The 17,029-nt window shown below is 39.4% G+C and overlaps 1 protein-coding gene across 3 annotated transcripts in view; it reads right to left on the reverse strand.

The window, feature by feature from the left end:
* Positions 1-1,577: 1,577 nt before the first annotated feature.
* LOC108774871 (Myosin heavy chain-like) overlaps positions 1,578-17,029 on the reverse strand; it is a 49,523-nt gene continuing 34,071 nt past the window's right edge. The window contains exons 16-26 of one of the 3 annotated variants that reach the window (XM_018541091.1): positions 9,183-9,311; positions 8,661-8,804; positions 8,488-8,577; positions 5,893-6,252; positions 5,668-5,822; positions 4,858-4,981; positions 4,309-4,763; positions 3,862-4,174; positions 3,364-3,627; positions 2,827-3,164; positions 1,578-2,695 (exon numbers count right to left, since the gene is read on the reverse strand). In XM_018541091.1, the coding sequence (XP_018396593.1) occupies positions 2,689-2,695; positions 2,827-3,164; positions 3,364-3,627; positions 3,862-4,174; positions 4,309-4,763; positions 4,858-4,981; positions 5,668-5,822; positions 5,893-6,252; positions 8,488-8,577; positions 8,661-8,804; positions 9,183-9,311 (2,379 nt within the window). In that variant the 3' untranslated portion in view covers positions 1,578-2,688. Of the gene's footprint in view, positions 2,696-2,822; positions 3,165-3,363; positions 3,628-3,861; positions 4,175-4,308; positions 4,764-4,857; positions 4,982-5,667; positions 5,823-5,892; positions 6,253-6,505; positions 7,579-8,487; positions 8,578-8,660; positions 8,805-9,182; positions 9,312-10,217; positions 12,259-17,029 lie in introns of those variants that run through there. The other 2 variants (XM_018541088.1, XM_018541089.1) reach the window with 2 other exon arrangements.

A 17,029-nucleotide genomic window follows, 5' to 3' on the forward strand; every position in this document is an offset into this window, starting at 1 on the left:
TATAAAAAACTTTGAAGTATATTCTGTCATATTTGACAATGGAATATGATTTAATAGAAGTGAAAACTGCATATTGCAGTAATTTCCTCTTTCTCGTATTTCCCTCGTGACGAGCCCTACTAACTTTGTGTTTGCATTTTTTTTCCTGACTCGCTAATAGCGACAATTATGTGGTTCTCGACGCACATGCTTATGCTTTAGCTCCCGTGTGGCGCGGTAATTAATCAGAACATAACAGCGAATTGCGAATGGAAGTCGTATGCATAACATAATCTCTAATGATCATGTCGAGACTGAACTTTTACTCGCTCTATATGAAATACATATATGTGTATATAATTATTAGATAAATCGTCAAAACAGTATGTTATCTACAGCAAATATTACTTTAAAAAAATAGAAATTTTACGCGTGACGTCAATCGACATCGCATGGAAAGATCAAGTTACAACGGTAGATAAAATAACATCGTTCATTGTTGCTCGAATTACAATCAATAGATCCTATGCGAGTGTATGTAAAAAAATTAGATATACAAAATTATCAAAATTTTTTAAATATTAAGTTGGTGGAAAAATTCGCGGTTTTTGTTAGCACAAAACTATATGTATACAATATCTTCATAAAAAAAAATTTTAATTTAAATTTAAATTTAAAAAAAGGGAAATTTTTCTTCTCACTTTGTCATGTACCGTCATGTACCAAAAAAAATTTGCAAAAATTTTCGACTATCTTAAACGTAAAAGTTTAAAGTTTTCCCTAAAAAATCCTACGATTTTTTGTTCCTGAGTTATTCGCGAGTTAACTAAAGGAACACACACATACACACACACACACACACACACATTTTGATATTAATTACTCACAACTCCGTTAAAAATTATTTTGTACTACAATTAAAAAATTAGATTCTTAAAGCTGAAACTTGCTCTATTGAATGATACAAATAAGAACTCTTCCTCTATATAACCCAATGATTCACATGTTTTATAAAATATGCCCGATATTATTATATTTTAATAGTTTTCGCGGCTTAATATAGATTTGTGAAGACTTACCTCACGAAGAGAATGATTTCGCAATTCAAATGCATATCCATCCTCACTTGTCCTCGCCGTTGTCATGGAGGCGACAGCAACTTAGTCGCAATTTAATTGCCGTCCTTTACTTTATTCATCTAACTGAGAGAGAGTCTGGTTATAGAAGTGATGAAGAAACAGCGATAGGGAGAGTCGAGAGGGAACAGAGTGCGACGAACAGAAGGAAAAGAGCTTAACTTTACTTTGGAACTTTGGCGAGCAAGGCTACCCCGCGGGAAATCAATGTCTGACGGTTCAAAGAAGAAAGTCGAAGAGGAAGAGGACAGTGATCGCGTGTGTATGCGTGACTTGGTTTATATGTGATGGTTAATTTGATAACCAACTCATGCTGGCTATCTCATCTCAGTCTCTTCCTCTTTGACTTCTCCCCGCAAAACTTTTTGCCGTCGCTTTGCCAATTTATAACTTCAAGACGAGAGGTTTAGGAGGGGAGTAGGTACGACGAAGAAATACTCTCAAATAATTAAATAGGAGATCTGCATTTTACAAAGCAATAAGTTACACGAGAATCCTTACACGCGAAACCAAAGCCCCAATTCGAGTCGTGGCACGCATTTCTTGTCTCCCTATCGTGCTTTCCTTTTCTTTCCATTCCGTTTTATTATACAAATATGAAACGTAATTAAGTCTGAAGGCAGTGGATCGCAATGATAAGAAGCGCAATGGGTCCTTTTCCTATGTAGAAGATCGTTCTCGAGCTAATTCCACGTGAGAAAATATACATGCGGCATATATGTGCTGTCGAACAAAAATACGAATATCTAAAATTTAAATTATTTAACGTCGGTATTAAAACCGAGAATAAAGTTTCAATTTGTCATTTCGCAAGGCATTACGATATTCCTACTTACAGTTTCTAACGAAAAGATATGAAGTTTCTTTCTTTACTCGTATCAAAGATGCTACATTGCGATTTTTGTTCGATAGTACAATGTGCGCAATTCTCATCAACATTCACATTCGCGTTTGCGAAGAAATGGCTCGAATTCTTGTGGAAGACTGGAAAGGGACGACGTCGTTGTCATCGACGTTCTAAAAAAAATGAATAAGATAATAGCACCGCGGACGCACGACCAGACGCGCCGTACAAATATTAGCCACGACATCAAGATTTTCAGGGAATTATACATAGTTAGCACCTAAAAAAAGTTATCATCGCTCGTAGAAAGTGGCCACGCAATTAATTAGCTTAATGACCCGTTATTTCATAAGTTTGATTTCGTCAACCGCTAGCTTCTACGCTAGTTTCATTCGCCTTCGAAATGACTTTATTCCCTACAACAATGAAGAAAGGACGCCCAACTCTTTCAGTAGCGTTATTCAAGTAGCACAAAAGGAAAATCTATCGTGACCGCGTGCAGTTAGCCGCCCTTCGTAATTTTCGCAGTCTTTCATCTCTCCGGACTGTTACTCTAGTCTTATCACTTTCATCTTCGGTCATACGTTAAATACGGGGCGGCTATACAGAGTTCACGTTCTATTCGATGTCTCGGATGCGCGGAAGTTCATCTACGATCTGATTCATTGATCCCGATTCGGTCGTACCTTCATCATTTTGATCGGACTCGATGTCCGATGATGGCTCGGATCAATCACTGAAAAAAAGAAGATTTTCTTTTACAACTAGATCGAACAATGACAAGACGATTCATTCACAGATGAAACGTCAACGTGTTTAAAATGCATTTGAAATCATTACATATTTTTAGAATGTTGCACGTATTACCTGTCACTGTTTTCGCTGGTGGCTTCCTCGCTGCAGTCCAAGTCAAGTTCCCCTTGAATAGCACTCTGTAAATCGTCGATCCTTTGAAGCGCCAATCTGAGGTCGTCTCTAGCCACCTTTGTCTCAGCCTCCGCGGCTTCCAAAGATTTTTCTATGTCACGCCGAGCACGTACGGCTTCCTGCTCTCGCGATATCGCAGCGCTAGCTTCGTCGCGTGAATCGCGTAAAGAACGTTGCAACCGTCTCGCCGCATCCTGAGCGGTCTGCTCCTTCGTTCTGAGTAAGGCTGATTCCGTTTGTAACTTGTCAACGCTTTCCTTCAATCGTGCTATTTGCGTCTGAAAATAGAAACGAGGGAAATGGTTACCGTCTAGTGGATTCAATTCACTTACTCAATGTTTACAGATTTTCGGAAAACAAATTTAATGTTTGATTGAAGTTTAAGATACGAAACTTGGTATGAAATATAGGTTCATATAGAGTTCCTATTCCAATCAAATAATTCGCAATTAGTGAAAGATGGAATTCCAGCAATACCTCCAAACGTGCTCTCGTAGTCTGTTCCAGTTCGAGCTTACTTTCAAGCTCTTTGGCACGGAACTCCAAGCGTCTTGTCGCAAGACTGTTTGCCGTTGGATCGCCGAGTTGCTCCACTGATTCTAATCTCTGCGTTAGTTCTGCTAATTGGTCCTTCAGTGACGACTTCTCCGCTTCGAGTGAGGCGATTTGCACTTGTGCCTCTTGCAATTGGCTTTGCTCCGCAGAGACTTGTTGCACTGAAGCACGATATTTCTTTAAGACCTGCAAACGGAGAATAAAATCCACTTAAAATCACTTTATCGCTGTATAATTTTTATTAAAAATAATAACTACTATACATATATATGCTAGTTGGCAATTTTACAACAGTTGTTGCATACTTTAACTATATTAAAAGTCGGATTCCACGAAAATTGAAACAGATTGATTGATTATATATTATTGTAAATATATCAACTTACTGCTTTTTGTGAGACATGGAATAAAATAACATACCTCAGCAAGCTCTTCCTCGTTTTCTTCTAACTGAGACAACAATTCTGAACGTTCGCGATTAGCCGCATTGGCTCGTTCCTCCGCCTCGGAACGCTGTCGCATGGCTTCTTCCAAAGATGCCTGCGTTTCGTTTAGCTCCTGTTCCAATGCTTGTTTCGCTTTAATCGCTACTGCTCGAGCGCACTCTGCATCTTCCAATTGATTTTTCAATTGACGCAGCGCAGCTTTACCCGTCGAATCACCTTTGGATCTTTCGAGCATTGTTTGTGCATCTCTCAGTAACGCCTTTGTTCTCTTCAAGTCTCTCTTCAATCTGTTTAATTGCATTTACATAACGAATCCTTAAGTTTTTATTTTTAATTTTTATTACATAAATAAAAAGAATGTTTTTTAAATAAATTACAAAACGAGACAGAAAAGAGAAAAAAGTAAAATATTGATAATCACCTTTGCATGGTCTCAGCTTCTGCCGCACGATCGGCTCGATCTTGTTCTTCTAGAGCTACTAAACGCCGCTCCAATTCGTGCTTTTCCCTTAAAAGAATTGTCCTTTCCTCGTGTTCGTTTTCCAACTGCGACTCGAGTGCTTTAACCTTCTTGTGCGCGTTTCCACGAACGTCCTCCAGCTCTTCGTCACGTTGTTGCATTTCTTTACGCATTTCTTTGCGCTGCTGTTCAATACTCATCTCCAGTCTGAGTTTCGCTTGCTCGAGCAGCTGCACTTGGCCAGCCAGATCATCCAACTCTTCCTCTTGGTCCTTCGCGCGTTTCTCCAGCTCGTGTTTAGCTTTCTTCAGTTGCGCAACTTCCTCTTCCGTTTTACCGCCGAAAGTTAGTTCTTCTAATTCTTGAGTCAATGTACGAAGTCTTTCCTCCTTGAGCTCAATTTCCAATCTTGCGTCCTATTATAATAATATACTCAGATATATACAATATTGTATTCAACTTTCTTAATCTGGGAAAAAACAAGAGGAATAAGAAGAAAAATGTACTCACGCTCAGATTCTGCTCTACTGTGAATTTTTCCGCGATCGCGATCTCTTTTTCCCTCGCTAATCTTTCACGTTGTGCTTTCTCTTGTCTAAGGTCATTCATCAGATTTTGAGTCTCCGAATCAAACCTAAATGTGACATTAACGTGATAAATAAAAAAAAAATGTTTATTTTGTGATTATAATAACAAGTTTTGTATATTGTTAAAATTTACACGCATAACAAATTTAAGTATCATTTCGTATATTCTTAAAAATAAGGAAATACATGTATAAACTTAAAGATAAAAAGATTTCAACAATATTTTGTGCAAGAAGAAATTTATATATATATATATATATATTTGTAACATTCAATAATTCACTGGGATTAACAATTAATTTATATTTGAATGTACCGTATGAATTAATTATATTTAAAATGTATTAGAGAATGGACTGACAGGGAAGAGATTTCGGGAACAAATCCAATCTCACTGTTGTAACGAGATCAGAGCTTTAACCGCCAACGGCGCGTGCTGCATTTAGATTAAACAGGAAGCTATCTTCGCAAACGGTCAATCGTGATTTACAGGCACACCGGACGCGTCGCCGAATGCTGGCAGCGTTGGGTGGCGTCACCGGCCTGGCGAAGTGCCAGAGACACTTGTTGCCGCGAGTGAAATGAGAATAGAGCGAGCTACCATTCGAGATACCGACTCTTGTCGACTATTAGCCGCAGATTAAATGCACCAGCATATCTCAAAGCGTGACAGAGAGCGTCCAATTCGCGCAAAGTCTGTAACTTTGTTAACTTATTATATTACGAGACTCACTTGCGCTGCTTCTTCTCGAGGAGGTTGTTCCTAGCAGTTTGTTCCTCCAACAGCAATCTGATATCGTGCATCTCGCCGTTCAGTTTCTGAACTCGTCGCTTCCACTGTCCGACGACTTGTCGTTGCTCCTCCACTTCTTCGTAAGCATCGGCCAACTGTTTAGCGAAACAAGAAGACATTGATGAAGATGATACTTATCGTGATAATATAAATAACTTGATGTACCTTCTTTTCTAATTGTTTCTTCAATCCGACCAGCTGCTCCAGATCATCCTCGTGCTGTTGCGCCATTTTCCTCTTTGTGAATTCGAGTTCCCGAATAGCGTGCTCGTATCGTTGTCTATAAACACCACCATCCTCGCCTTCCTCACCATCGGAAGCGACCCCGTTCAAATCGGCAGCCCTCGCGTAGAGCAGTTCCATCTCCAATCGTTCGGTGGTCTGTTGAAGACTTTTGTTAGCTTCAGTTACATCTTGCAATTCACGCTCGAGTCGCAATCGTTCCGAAGTCTCAGCATCAATCCTTTCCGCCGCCAACGTCGATGTAGAATGCTCCTCCGCGAAGTCCGCAGTCATCTCGCTCAGCTGGAACAGAAAAACGCATATTGCATGAGGAAACCGAATACGACACGTTGTATGCAAACCACGGATCAACATTACTCCAGCCTCGTGTTGCTACTTTCTTCATTCTGCGGTTTTTTAATTTTAAATATTTCTAAAGTTGAAAGTAAGATGAAAATCGCATACACTTATGGAAATTATCTTACATCACAAAGTTTTTGATTTTTGATAAAAATATGAAACTATCGTTTGTTGCAGCTCTGTACGTTACATTTACCTCCTGCATTCCATCCGAGGTGCGGTCTTCCGAAGCGCGAGACAAGGAGCGCCTCGAAGGACTCTTTGCTACGCTGTTCGATCTACTGTAATACTGATAGCCACGTATCTTGATATTCGTAGCACTCTGACTCCTACCGATTACGCGAGATTTATCTCGCGCGTACGGCAAACTTATCGGTTCGTCGTCTATTTCATCCCGGTGACCAAGGCTTCGCCATTCGTCCATGATGTGATCGGTACGTTTTAAAAACTGAGAGATCTTTGACGAGAGATACGATGAGGCGGTTGACGAATCTAAATGGGACGCGATAGGTCTGAAGGATTGCTTTACCCTCTGCCGTTTGCAGCCTAGGATAAAGTTGAGACTTGCGTCGAAGACAACTGGCGCTTGTTCTTTGACCAGAACATCCCCGATCGCCGGCAAACATGTGATCTCACGAGGATACGTCCTTCGTGGCGGAGTCGAGAAAGACGATTCCAGCTGAGACAATCGGCTCCGCGAGGAAAGAACGGATGGCGATCTGGTCCCAGCGGATAGGGATTTTGAGCGATAAGTAACACTGGAGGAGACGCTGCACGGGGAAGGACTTCGTACTGTGCGATTCGAACTACCAACAATGTGTCCTAGTCTGCTAGATGGTTTCTTCTGATGATTACAATGTGGGGGCAAAGGCGGTCTTTTCGCCAAGCCCGTGGAGTTGGATAAATTTGGCAAGCCATTGCTTATTGAGTCGTTTCTTTCAAACGTTTCGTCAGAGCTGGTAGATGTTAATGCGTTCACATGCTGCGGATTATTGTGAGAAGGAGAAGCAGTACCTCGGTACTTCGTTGGTAGGGAAGGCATCTTGAGAAGTAAGTTGATGCAAGGTTAAAATTAATTCAAGGATATTAATTTGGCATATGATTAATACAATCATCGGAGCGAGAAATGGATTGGTCTAAGCTTCCGAAGTTGATGTTGTCGCGGTTGGCATTTCAATTAGCTTTCTTTCGCTTCATTTGTGCTGTATCTAACGGCCGAGACACCGACGACTCGTTACATTACTACGACAAATTACGTAACGACAAACGACGACGAGGACACCCGTGTCGGCAAGGAGTCGCGATGCAACTGCCTCTTCCTGGGTTGGAACCAGCGGAGGCGTCCGGTGGAGGAGGTGGTCACCTCCGAGTTATTCTAAGGGGAAGGTGACTAGAAGGAGAGAACCGGTGAGAGAGATAAAGACGGAGAGAAACGTGCAAGACGGTGATTCTGGCTATTCGCCAGATTCTCTATAGATTTTGTGAGAAAAATATTGGGAAAGAGAAACATAGAACTAGTAATTCGATAGAAAATCTAGGAACTTGCAGTATCTCTTCTGCATTTACAAAAATAGAATGGATGAAAAGAGAGGGAAAGAAAAGTTTCCGTACCGTAAAATAGGTTAAGGTGATTCCAGTGTGCTAATGCAAGAACAGAAAAAGAATTATCACGCGAAATTTATTACCATTTATTAGTTACTGACTAGTAAATGGTGATTTTGTTCGATTATTCGTTATTGAATGATAAAAAGAGCAAAATGGTGTTTTCTTGAGTAACTGTTCTTCTTATGAAGATGCATTGATTGCCAGTGTTTTTAAGTACTAGCCGCAGATTAAAATGGTAATGTAACGCACAGTCGAGTCACGATAATAGTTGCGCACGCTCGACACGAGTCGTCTGGCATGCTTAACCCAATTGCGCGGCGTGCGTGCCGCGAATGCCTAATCGGGCAGTTGAGCTTAATGCATCCTTCGAGATTGTCTCTATTAGGTTCATCATGCGGTCACCACGCGAAATCGTTGCGGTGGATAACAAAACTAAGAGGCGTAAGCACGAGCCCCGATTCAAGTAACGAACGTTCAAGCCACTCAAGACACCTTAACCGTCTCGCGAGAAAAAAGATATTTCGCAATTAAAAATGAATATCCACGTTGAATAATCACTCAGCGTTAACTCACCTTTGCCTCCAACTTGTCATTGTCATGTTTCAGGTGATTGCGTTCCTGCTCTAAGCGTTCCACTTTTGCCCTGAGAAGCTCGAGCTCTTCCTATTGAAATAAAAAGAAGAGACGTTTAAGATCAATTATATGGAGAACGTACGTATTATATGGAAAATATTTTTCTCTCTTACCGTACGAGCCTTTAGCTGATCTTCGGTCCGATGGACGTTCAACAAGGGCGCGACTTTCACGTACAATCTCCACCAAGGCCATTCTCGCACGGACATTAGCTTCCTCACGTTCCTTTGGATGCATCGCACTGCAAGATCTTGCAGCTGTAAGAGAATTTAATTTACAATTCGATCCGGACTGTCATTATACAGTCTGTCGTAAATTATTACTAAAGAAAGTGCAAACAGGGTGAAGATATATCTACTGCGTTCTATCTTTCTTTCATTAATCGCTAGATTAAGAACTTCGGAGATCTCTATAAACGCGCCGCAAATTCTTTGTAGATTTACAGCCATTAGTAAGAATGAGATTGCAATTTTTAAACGAGACTCGTAATTTTCTGCGTTAACTGAATTTATTCAAAAGAGGGGAAAGTGTTTTGTTCGCGATTCCTTACGCGCGATTAAAAACTTTCTTTCGAAATTTTAAGACGATTGTACAGCGTGTTTTAATTTATAATAAAAAGAACATTAGCAACCCACTTTCAAAGTATTGAGTTTGCGTCGCGCTAAATAGCCTCTGCATCTCGCCTGCAGCAGAATGATGTGACCTGTCAGCTTTTCGTCCCTCTGAGCTTCTAACCGTTCCAGGGTACCAGATCTGAAGAATATCTGCGAACACAACAGTGGATATCTATGAATTTATACTTATCGATTAATATTAACCAACGCCTAGACTAACCGGTATTTTATCGTTAGGATCGCGTTTTAATTAAATGCGTGCTTTGCCTATTTACGTTTCAAACGGATAAGAAAAACCGCACTTTAAATCCGAGTTCAGAGGCGACGGTAAATGTTAAATATGCATGGCATAGTTTTGCATCTCGTATGGTAATGAAGGATGAACACACATAACTTCTGGAGCGTAAAGGCGCGTGGTGTGCCGTGACATCTCGATTGCATTAGAGAGGATACGTTTTACATAATACTATGCAACAAATATAGTGGGTATTTTACAGTTACGTTGACAAAGTGACTTTCAGTTTTATAATATGTCATGCATCGTTATGAGTTGTTGAAACAATTAGTATGTTTCAAAAGATTTCAATCGAAATTTAGGAAGCGACGGTAATTTTCTATATAAGTATGTAAAATTAAAACGTTAATTGAAGAAGGAAAATTTTTAATGATAATTTATGTTACGCTAGATCTTTAGTATTACGTGAAAAGGTCAGTTTTTGCTGAAATATATAAAAATTTAACTAGGTACAGATTTAAAAATAATTTTGTTTTGAATTTATTATTATTATCTAGGACGCTCCAAAATTGAATGCTAGTTTGTCACTTTTCGCAGCATTGCTCATCATGCTTGAAATTTCTTTGTAATTATTCCGATAGTCTAATACAATTATTTTCTATCTAGCTAAATTTTTCAAATACTTTAACAAAATTATTCTTTGTATTTATTTTAACTATCAAATCTTAACTCTTTCCGCGATATAAATCATAAACAATGTTCGATAATGTTCGATAAATGCTACAGCTAACAATCATGTGAGACATAATCATAAGACGGACCTGTCGTCCATTTTCCGAGCATTTGTCATTGATTTGACAACAGTTAATACTGTTATCATCGCAAGACGTCAAACGACCTTCTCGATCAACGATGATATTCTTCTTTTCTGATTCGGTGAGTCTGCGAACGATCGTCGAGTCGAAAATCTTCACGGTGTCGTCTCGGTCGATCCTGTCGAAGTACTGCCGTTCCTTGAAATCATTCGTCTCTTTCTGATTTGGATTCTCCAGAGTTTCCTTCCATTCCACCTCATTCTCGTTGCTTATGTGACCGCTGTCCTCTGAACTATTTCCATCCGATGTGTAGCCGCTGTACTCGTTCGCATTCTTAGATTCGTTCTTCTTCAAGGCAGGTGTTTCGATCACAGGGACGTTCGCGGGTCTTGGCTTGATTAGAGTTTCCCGCGGAGATTCTTTGGAGGCTTCGGCATTCTTGCAATTAAAGAAATTTACCAAGTGCTCGATATCGGTAGCCTTCTTACTGACGCACTGCTTCCTTTTCGTCCCTTGCGCGTCATCGACAACATCGTTTTCAGTTCGAACCGCCTTTGATAAATTGACAATTTTCCCGGAACTCGCAACGTAGATCGTCTTCGCGTCAGAATCCTGATTGCCTTTACTCTGTTTCTCCCAATTACGTCTCAGTTCTTGAATGGAAGTTTCCTTGATTCTTCTCGACTTCTCGGCAGCTTCTTCCGGTTTCTCACACTTCTTGATCCGGTTAGATGTACATTGTTTTACATAATCTCTTTTTTTCGACTCTTCCTCTGCCTTTGTATTATCTGTAAACATATCCATCTTCCTTCTCTTTGAGTCTTCCTCAATTCTCTCCCCGCTCTCGTCGTCAAAATTACAATTCTTTATAATAATACTAGCTTTATTATCGTGCAGGGTCTCTCGATCCTCATAGACGATTTCCGTTCTATAGGGAAGAGCGACATCCACGACATCCAGAGACACGACCGTCCCCTTAGGTTCCAAGTCGTCCTCTAGTTGCGCCATTAATCGCGCGGCTCTCTCTTCCAAGTTACTTGTCGACATCGAAATCCTCGAGGTGCTCAGCTTTGAAGCACGATCAAGGGTCCCGCGACAATTCTCATAGATACGCTCATCTGACGCGGTGTCGAGATCGAGCTCGAAACTAATCATCTGACCAACTGACTCTCCGACGCGATCTACTTGCGATAGATCGGCGAGAGATCGGCCGAGACTGGTAGATCGAGCTGCCGGAAGCGGTATCTTGCTCGGCCTGGCGACCGAGTTTAGCCTCGCGGGTGCACCGTAAGATCTCCTGCATTGATTGTAATCCACTTTTGGCGTTTGAACGCTCCAAAGACTAGTAGATCTGCTCATGAACGTTAGAGTTTTCCGCGATATTTCGGCCTTCTTTCCTTTTTCCACTGATCTCCTTTCCAACGGAATTGGAATCCATCGTGGAGATGATGCGAAATTCGTTTGATTGTCCGCAGACACGGAGTTCAAGCTGATTGAACGATCTAGGCTGCTGCTCTTTCGTTGCAACGTCTCGGGCTTCGCTGGCATCTTTTCGGGTGTATAAGTGAGACCTTTCTTTAGCAATGCTCTGTCTTCTAATATCGTGCACGAGGGAGACGAGCTAACCGACTTGCAAACCTTCTTCTTGTCGTTGTTGCGCGCAGGAGATGGCACAGTTTTTGTCGCATCCGGTCGGGTCTCGCTTGGGGATCGTCTCGCAGGCTTTGAAGGCGAAGCAAGTCGGTGCTTCGAGGAATCCGAATTGTTAGAACCACGACACGCCGAGTTAATTGTGTCGTTAGTCATTTTGATAGATATCTTCGAGATTATTGGTGATTTTCCAGAACGAATCGGCTTGATCGGAGCAATTGTGGGATTCATCATCCGGTTTGATTGGTTTTGCTTTTTAACGGACGAAAGTGACGCTTTTAACACGTTCGGGCTACTCTTGGCCTTAACTAAAGGCGAGCCATTGCAGCTGCTCGCGTATTTTGATACGTTATCGAACATGATGGAAAACCTAAAGTCAGATTTGGTAAGGGAAGGAATAAATCGTTACTTGTAGGGAGAATAACATTTTGATTCTAGTTATCTGTTATAACATTTTTAATTATAATCTATTATTATCATTAATAAACTATTCTATTTTTTGTATTGCAATTTACATAAATCCCTAAGTCAATTTTTTGACGTATTAGAAATTAATGATTGAGGTTAATTAAATTTAAGCAGCATATTTCACGACTTCTTCGTATTATAATTTTTCCATATCATTGCAAATATTTTGAAAAATAAAAAATTCTATTTTACTACTTTTTCTCACTTATAATAGATTTTAGCTTCAATAACATTTTCAACAAAAAAAATCGAAATACACTTTTCTTGATATTTAATATTTTTTAATATTATCAGTGTTTCTAATTTATGAAATATTGATTAAGCGCAATCTTGAATTAATGTTGAATCGATCAGTTTTTATATAACTGTAAAATCAATAATATCTTTTTGTTTAATTTGATTAGATATTACACAAGAGCTAATGAGACGAAAACGAATAACAATAAACACAACATTCGCCTGTTTCTGTGAATAACTATTTTATACTTCGAATTAATTATTTTAATATTGCTTATAAACCGATCTTTTATTTATGAACACAAAGACACTTTTTGTCTGTAAATAAATATTGTATTATTTTCACCTCTATATGTTTATAACACTGTTTTAAATCGTGTTCTTTGCAATCTCTTCAGTCGATATGAAGCAATTCATTATTTCGCGCGCAAACTTTATATTTGAATAAACGTGCATTCGTACTTGTACGAACGATTTGTGATTGGATACTTGTAGATTTATCGGAAGACTGGATTTTTAATTCTAAAGTAGCGTAAGATCTGTAAGACGGACGACATATTTAATCACACGAACGAGAGAATATTTAAAGTTTAATGGCTTGTCAATGCCAGATCGTTTGCTGCACTTATCGCCAACTCTAAATCACACCCCCGATCACTGATACGAACGAGATCACGATAATTCCTCGCACTTGCAAACGTCGCGGGATGAATGATTGCTGAAGGAGAGCTTTTTCTCTCTTCTACCGCGCATAGAACGAGCCGCGTAAAAGTGTATACGCACCCGACTGCGAGAGCAGAAGTGAGGAAGCGAAAGAGAGAACGGCAGACGATTCAAGAGGGAGGGATGGCGGAGTGAGGGAAATAAAGAGGAGAGGTTCGAGAGACCGGCAGGGGGAAAGGAGCAGATTATCTTGAAGCCGGTTGAACGCATCGGCCTGCAATTCTCAACTAGCAGGAAGATCCAGCCGGTTAATGCACGGATTTGCCAGCTTATCATTTTCATTGAAGGGATACACCGCTTTTTTTTTTTTTAGCTTTGAGAAGTAGGAGACATACCGGAAGAATGTAACAGCAAAAGATCCTCTTAATGTTTTATTATATCGAGAGGTTTTCGAGACAAGTGGTATCAGCTAGATTACGGCGGAAGAAATTTCGAAATGCACTATGTACTTCTGAAGAAAAAGGATGACGAAATAAATATATCGGACGTTGGGGAAATGTGAAATTTTACTGAAAGTAGTGTGACGAGATTTTTTATAATATAATTAAAAATCTTTTATTATTTTTACATTATTTTTATAATTATATTATTATTTTTTATTTAATTTCTTATTACTTAATTTTTTTCATAAAGAAATTCTATTTTTATTATATCGAAAGATTATTTTAATTTGTAGTTTGAAATTTGCCAGAAGTTTTGCTAAAATTTAATTTTCTTTATCTCATACATCACTAGATTGCATGGTTTGTGGTAAAATAAATAGATCACCAAGAAATGTTAATAAGTGCAGAAACTACACGTTAAATGTGGTGCAACTTGGTTAATTAAACGCGTAACACGAATATTGTGTAAAGTATATTTGGCAATTCTGAGAAGACCGTGTCTTCTCCCCATTAATTACATGATGCGTTCGTCTCGAGATAAAACACCCGTTAAACGAATGTCTGTGCTACAGTTGAGAGAAACGAAACGTTGAGATCTTTCGACATTAAGCGCATTGAAGCTTTAAAATAATTCATGGTTTGCACTGCATTCTTCATTATAATTTTGAGTGAGACGATATTTCTTGTAAGATAAAACAACCGTTACACGAATAAGCCAATCAGTGAATCATGAAAATGGCGGGCGTACTAAGAACTTTTTAATTTAGATATTCTGCTAAGAGAAGCTTATTATATGCGTATGAGAAATAAATTACATCGACTGTGTCTCTCTTTCATCTTTCAATTTGAAACATGGTCGCTTTGTATGCAGATAAAAAGCCTATTCAGAATCAGGTCTGCTGATTAGCAATATAGACGACTAAAAGTAGTGATGATTCGATTGTAGCCGCTGACCAGATGTGAGAGTGAAATTAGTCAACATTAGTTCAGAGTTACATTAACTCAAAAAGAAAATGATTTATATCAAGTAACATTTATTATTTGCATTTTTTTACATAATAATAGAGTGAGTAACAAAAATATTCATATAAATAGAGGAGATAGTTTTAAAAAAATCTTACTTTTAAAAAGTAAACATTAATTAGCAATTTATTAACAAATAATAAGATAGATTGTACATTTCTTAATATCGTTTTGCCAAAGAGAAAATATGAAATTATTAAAATATATCTATTATCTTAAAAAAGAAAGCGAAAGTGAAAAATTATATTATTGGACACATAGAACGTATAGTCAAGAAATTTAGCTTTTAATTGTAAAAAACACGCGATACTCATTGTAGAAAGTGTTGTCAAGTAATATTTATTTTTTTTTACAAATATAAAGCTTTTTCATAAAAATTTCTGTATAAATATTTTTTGCACTCACTGTAACTATATTGTTCTTGGGAACAATTGCATCGGAATATTTTTCAAAGAAATATTTATTGTATAATCTTTATTTGTGCAAATTAATTAAAAATTAGAAAATCCGTGAAATATTACCAAGTCATAAATATTGGATCAAAACGCCCACTTTTCAAACAGTTATACGTTTGAATAAAGCACAGGAGCCAAAACCACAAAGTAAAGATCATCGATCTTCACGCAGGTCAATTCGACTACTTTTCTGTAATGATCGTATTACCGGCGTCTCCATCATTCGGCAATGAGAAACTTGAACGACTCGGTGCTTTACTTCCAAGCCGATGACGTTTACCGTTACTAAAGCTAACAGGTACCGGTGGCTATAGACTTTCCCACTCTCTTTCTCTCGCAGGTTAATTAAGAAATCGACGACTTTCTCTCTTTCTCTCTCTCTCTCTCTCTCTCTCTCTCTCTTTCTCTCTTTCTCTTCTTCCCTCGGCCGCAGACTTTGCTTATGAGACACAAAACTAACAATTGACCTTCGTAAATTTTTACTAGGGTTATAATGAACCGTTTTGTATTCAGCGAATTAAAAGAAATTCCTCTAAAGTACCGTTTCTTTAAGAAATAATTACAAGTATAAAATTTGCAATTAATTTTGAGTAGATTTAATAAGTAGCTTTATTATATTATATTCCGGTACCAAAAAAGTTCAGTGACCCGAATCAAACGAATGGTGCGTCAATAAATGCGAATGCCAAAGAGATTTATTCATGCCACATATTTTACATTCTCATAATTGGAAATGCAGAATGTATGAGCGATCGCGATACGCTGTCGGCACCGAGTACTTCTTCCGAGTACAAAAAAATGGATTATTTATTCCGAGCAAACATTTTTGCCGGCCACCCTTTACGATCGAAATTATGCACTCGGAAACACATATATGTACACTCCGCGAACAATTCCCAGATCCCTCGCTTCGTTCGCTATGCGTAATGTCAAGGCCGAAGGATGATCGTCGGTCCGACGACGCAACGTCTCAGATCCCGACCGAGATCAACCGCGAACTGAGGAGCGCAAGAGTGGTTGCAACAGTCGTCGCATTGTCGGAAAGCTCGTTCCGCATCAGGTGCGCGTCCCTCCATTGCGTCCCCACCATGCAGGTGATATGTCACCAATACATGCATAAATCTCCCTCATTCGTACATGTATCTTCTGGTCCCCCGCTGATCCACCAATAACAACCGGCGTGCATTTGTATCTCGAGATACCGTGTGCATAAATCTCGGACGCTGATCCACCAATAACAACCGGCGTGCATTTGTATCTCGAGATATCGTGTGCATAAATCTCGGGATTATTGTGTCGGAAAAAGAGCGACTCGATTAATCAAAATCGTACGATATTACGCGAGTAACGAACGATAATAACCACTCTAAATGTATTCCGATTACGTGTCTTCGACATTCCGACTTTCGACTCCGCGTGTTGCTTTATTGTTATTATAATTCTCGCGCGGAACAGTTATAGACTCACGCTCAAATTTGAATATGCATGAGAGATACGGTGTGTCGAGAAAATTTCACAGATTCGAAAGTGCAAGGGAAAGGGATTGGAGATTTGGTGTATCGTGACAGGTGGATCTTGAATGGAGCGTCGGAACCACTGCCAAATGGACCGGTCCGGACCGGTGTAAGCCTCTCTCTCTCTCTCTTGTTTTCTTATCTACCCGAATAAGGCACTCGGCGATTCCCATTTCGCCCGTCCGCTTTTTGCCTCTCGGTCTCCGTTCCATCTCGACGAAACTATACGGGCGAAATGTCGGCATGCTAGCATTCGCGAATAGAAATTCAGGTAAAATAATAATTCACGGAAGAGAGCACGTACAGAGACCGCATATGATGCATACGCGACGATTTACGGTTTATACGCGAGAAATCCCTAAGAA

Source organism: Cyphomyrmex costatus, unplaced genomic scaffold (assembly GCF_001594065.2).
Source record: "Cyphomyrmex costatus isolate MS0001 unplaced genomic scaffold, Ccosl1.0 scaffold275, whole genome shotgun sequence".
NCBI lineage: Eukaryota > Metazoa > Arthropoda > Insecta > Hymenoptera > Formicidae > Cyphomyrmex > Cyphomyrmex costatus.